At 43.4% G+C, this 5000-nt stretch overlaps 1 protein-coding gene across 1 annotated transcript in view; it reads right to left on the bottom strand.

Annotated features, from left to right (window-relative positions):
- CPAMD8 (C3 and PZP like alpha-2-macroglobulin domain containing 8) overlaps positions 1-5000 on the bottom strand; it is a 7231600-nt gene that overhangs the window by 6440739 nt on the left and 785861 nt on the right. Inside the window, exon 6 of the mRNA XM_044054766.1 lies at positions 4899-5000. This exon is cut by the window's right edge and continues 7 nt beyond it. Coding sequence (XP_043910701.1) covers positions 4899-5000 — 102 coding nt within the window. The remainder of the gene's footprint in view (positions 1-4898) is intronic.

Consider the following 5000-nt stretch of genomic DNA (forward strand, 5'->3'; position numbering starts at 1 on the left):
ATCTGTGTTCAAAAAAACGTGTGGTATGACTGACACACCTATGAAGTCCTCCACAGTGCATGACAATGCAAGTGCTGACAAGGGCGTGGAAGTTTCTTCGACTGTACATGACATTGAAAGTAGTCCAGACTATGGAGATTGGGATGGAAAAAATCAACTAGATATGAGTCCAAGTAGCTCCTTGTTAGGCAATGATACGGTTGTGCCTCAGCAGGGAACGTCTGTTAGTAGTTCACTAACAACTGCAGGCAGTACAGCACCATCTCAGAACCCTACAGCACAGTAAACAACTTTGGATCAGACAGTACAGAGATGGACTTCATGAATCTGATGTTCCAAGAGGAGCTGTACACCCTTACTGCCAATGAAACCAATTGCTATGCTGCACAGAGGCAGGCCGCAGCAGGCAAGGTTGATATGCGGTGGAGTCCTGTTTGTCCAGGAGACATATGCACATTTCTAGGAGTCAGAATATACATGTCTATCCTACATGTTCCTGAATACAGGCAGTACTAGGAAATGCACCATGTATATGGTTGCTACCCAATAGCAGAGTACATGATCTGAGACAAGTTTGAAAAAATTCAGCAGTATTTCCACTGCAACAATAACACAGGGCTCTGTGAGTCATGACAAACTATATCATGTATGACCAATACTGGATGCAGTACTTCATGCATGCAAGACAGGACAATATTTATTGTGAGGTGGCTGTAGACGAAGCCATGGTCGGCTTCTCTGGATGCTTGACATTTAGACAGTTTATGCCTGATAAGCCAGAGAGGTATGGCATTAAGATGTGGATGTTGGCAGACTCTACCAATAGGTATGTACATGAATTCCAGATATACACTGGAAAAGCACAGCAGAATACAGAGGTGGGACTGGCACACCAAGTTGTGGTTGACTTAACTAGGGGACTGACTGGCCCAGCAACTGCTGCAAGATGGTCTGTACTGTTGTGGAACCATGTGCACCAACAGGTCAGGATGGCCTCCAACATTCAACAGACGGGACATTAGAAAAGAAACTCGAGGCTACTTCAAGCACCTGCAGAGTGGACCATTGCTAGCTACTGAATGGAAGGATAGCAACCCAATATTCCTCCTGTCAACTAACTGCAACCCAACATTGGCAGTCTCCAGCGCATACACACAGGAGAAAGAGTGATAGAACCAAGGCATTGGTGCCATGTCCCCCAGTTGTAAACATGTACAACCACTTATATGAATGGGGTGGACAGAGCAGATCAGCTCAGGACACAGTATCCCACTGGCAGTAAGGCCCACAAATGGTGGCTGTACTTGTTCTGGTTCTTATGGGATGTGGCCATAGTCGATGCTTTCATTATATTCCATAAAAGTAACAGCCACAAGCAACTGTCACGCTCTGGACATGCTATTCCAGCAACACAGAGTTTTGAAGGAACCTAGGCTTGCATCTACTTGCCAGTTACACCAAGAGGAAAAGATGTACTGCGATTACTGTCCCAGAGGCTGTGAGCTGATTTGAGCATGGCTCCCACTTTCCGGTGAAATGGCGCAAATCAAGATACAGAAACTGTGCCAGCAAGGGTAAATGTGCTGAGCCATCATGGGGGTGCCCGACTTGCAAGATCAACCTGTGTATCGAATGCTTCAGCAATTACCACGGCCATAAATGTCTTGTGGGTTACTGACAGCAGGAAAGGGAAAGGCACATTATCCAATGCACAAGACAAATCATGATGTGTATGTGCATAGAACTGGGGAACTTAGAGTGTGGTACTGAGTACTGTGCAAGTATCTGGGTGTTGCACCTAAATATCATGCATCTTAAGACCATTCTGGATGGCAGTGGGAAACTTGGAGACTCTCCAGTTCAGTCCCAGTGGGCTACTTTCCTGGATATGCATGGTTTCAAGGCTGCCCTTTCTGTGCCCCCTTGTCTGTTACCAGCCAAGCCCTTATGCACCAAAAACAAGGAAAGTCCCTCTTCAGACTTTTGTGCCAACTCCTCTTGTGTTGGTGGATGCATCACTGGGAGCATACCCAGCCATCATGGATCTTATGATCCACCTGGATCACAGTTGGGAACTTGGAGACTCTTCAGGTCAGTCCCAGAGTGCTGCTTCCTACGTAGGCATGGCCTCAGGGGTGCCACTGTGATGCAGTGTTTCCCTCCGGGAAAGAACACATGCAAAAAAAAAAAAAAAAGGCTGGGGCAGTCTTGGTCTTTTCACATGTTGTCTTGGTGTAGCTCTCCACTCAGTTTCCCTCCCTTCAGGTATAGTAAATGTATGCAGGTCAGGGCAAGAGAGTTTACATTATCTCCCCCCTTTCACTTCTTATGGCCACTGCCGAAAGGACACATATAAATGAAAAAAGCAGAGGTAAGGCAGAGTGCTAGCTTTGCATGCAATCACGCGTCATTGCTGCTACCAGCAGTCTGAGTGGGTAGCCCGAGACTTCAGATGCAGATGAGCTGAAGCCTCATGCCTGTCCTCAGCATATTAGTGGAGTGGCAGTCCTTACACTGCTTTTTCCATTTACATGTGCCCTTTCTGTGCCCTGTCACTGTGTAATTTGTTTTCACTGGTGGTAGGTATGTACCTCTGCAGCGTAATCACCACTTACGTACCTTATAAAAAGAATACTGCCCTTGTGGATAGGAGTGAAGATTCGTACGGGGTAACCAGGTAATGCATATGATATACATATATATATAGTCTTCCAATACATCTGTCAAACATCAGTAGTAATCTGTTTGCATTTTCTTTCTGTGCAGGTTTGTCCACCTCCTGACAGTGACATGGCTTCATGAGCAAGAGAACGACAAGTGAGTGTGGGGGTATGTGGCCATTCCTACATTCACTGGGCTGCCAGCCATGTCTCCATAACTGAAAACCAGTACAACTTGAGCTTCCCCACATCCAGTGTGAAGGTATACTGGACTGCAAGAAGAGGTATGCATTGGAGTGGAGTACTGCAGTTGTTGGAAGAGAAGTGTTCCATCTACCCTGAGCCTGACATTCTTGTGCAGCACATTGGAGGTAATGATATCATCAGTTAACTACTCGGAAGGATACGTTTCAAATCAGAGCAATTTTTGAACACCTGCAGTCCTGGTGGCCACGTTGTCATTTTGTGTGGTCTGTCATAATTACTCGACAGATGTGGAAAACAGCAAACAGTCAGTGGGAAGCACACAAGGCCAGACATTTGCAGACTGGATTAGTGCTTGATGCACAGGGACGGTGGATCTACAATCTGCCATGACAGCATCACCGCAGATGATGTTTACCTGTTCAGAAGGGATGGCGTTCACCTAAGTGAAGAGGGCATTGCTTTGTTCTTGACTGACATCCACAATGGGGTGAGGAGAGCTACGCAGGATTGGTAACATGCAGCTTGTGAGAAGAATGGAACACCCATGACCAAGTAGGACCAGTATGGTACGTAAAACTCTGCTATGAATTGTGTTTTGTAAAATATGATATTTTTCTGAGTTTGCTAACTAACTGTGGTAAGGGGCTGGTGAGGATGCTAAGAAAGAACAACTGTTTCAGAAGAGTGCTTCCACGTACAACCGAATATGTCAGTAACTATCCCGCAATACTTCTTTTTTTATTCTGCTTTTATCAGGCATGTGTAGAGTTTAGATAACAGGAAAGGCTTAGTAATACAGACCTTGATCCCCCTTAGGTCTATTGCTGAATGGACACCTGTATAGAGAAAAGGCATAGGTACTGCTGGACACTGAAGGAAGTTGTGAGACTCTAGTGGTGTCAGCTGTCTGAGTGGGCAGCCAGCACAGGTAACTGACAGTTCAGATGGCCTTGCATGCCACTGAAGTCCACTGCCTGTCCTGGGTTCATTGCTTTTTCTCTTTACATGTACCCATTCAGCAGAATGTGTTAATATCTCATTTTGAAGACAGTATTCATAGCTGCAACATGGTAAAATACCTATGCCTGCATGCTGTACACATGTACAGATATCAAAGTTTGTTTCGGACTTAGGTTATGGAAATTATGATTTTTTTTCATATTTCGGTAAATAGCTTTAAAAGGGAACATCTGAATGGGCCAAGTAATACCTCATTTTGAAGACAGTGTTACTCCTTACAACAAGGTAAAAGAATTGTGTCTGTGCACTGTACACATGTACAGATATCACTTTTAGTCAAATTATACATTTCCAATACGTCTCATTATCATGCCCATATCTTTGCAAGGGAGCATGGTGATGACACAAATAATTCTACAATGATATGTAGCCTCTGTCTGTTACAGGTGATGAGATGATATGCGTTATCAATTATGAGAAATATATTAATCATATGTCTGTGACTACCTCCGTAAAGGAGCATCACACAGCAATGGTTAAGGTATCATTTTAAAGATGACATTCGTACAAACAAATTAAACACAAATTGTGAGTCTACATGGTACACTGACCACGATATTGTGTTTTGCTTTTCCAAAGAGGTAAAAAATATGCACAATATCAGCATTCCTTGCCAAAAATGTAACAGCGACTTTGATATGCACTGTCAACATTTACACTGTTGGAAAGGTCAGTGTCTGCTGCACAACTTTAACATTTACATTTTTAGTCTGGCTCTTATAGTTAAAGAATTATGAACATTTGTTTTCTATATGGTATTAGAAATGGATTTTCTGAAAATGAGCTCAGGCTGCACTGTTCCTATGGTGGAATTAAGCAGGCAGCTTTTTCTGAGCTGCTCCAAAGTGAATGAGTTAAAGAGAATTGTCTCCTCCAAAATTAAATTCTGTTTAAACCCTGAAGTCCAGTTCAAACTAATTATTATTATAATTAACATAACTAAAAGAAACATGCTGTCTCAAGTCAGCAAAACAAAACCTAAAGAAATGAATAAACTGAACTTCCACTTACCTCCATACTTTTTATTACTTGATGTCCAGCTTCCTGTTTGTAATACCCCACACCATTCACTGTCATGTTAATTGTTAACATTCCTGCCACAGGTTTTCCAAA

The sequence above is a fragment of the Protopterus annectens genome, chromosome 13.part0 (assembly GCF_019279795.1).
Source record: "Protopterus annectens isolate FY-2018-M chromosome 13.part0, PAN1.0, whole genome shotgun sequence".
In the NCBI taxonomy this organism is placed as follows: domain Eukaryota; kingdom Metazoa; phylum Chordata; order Ceratodontiformes; family Protopteridae; genus Protopterus; species Protopterus annectens.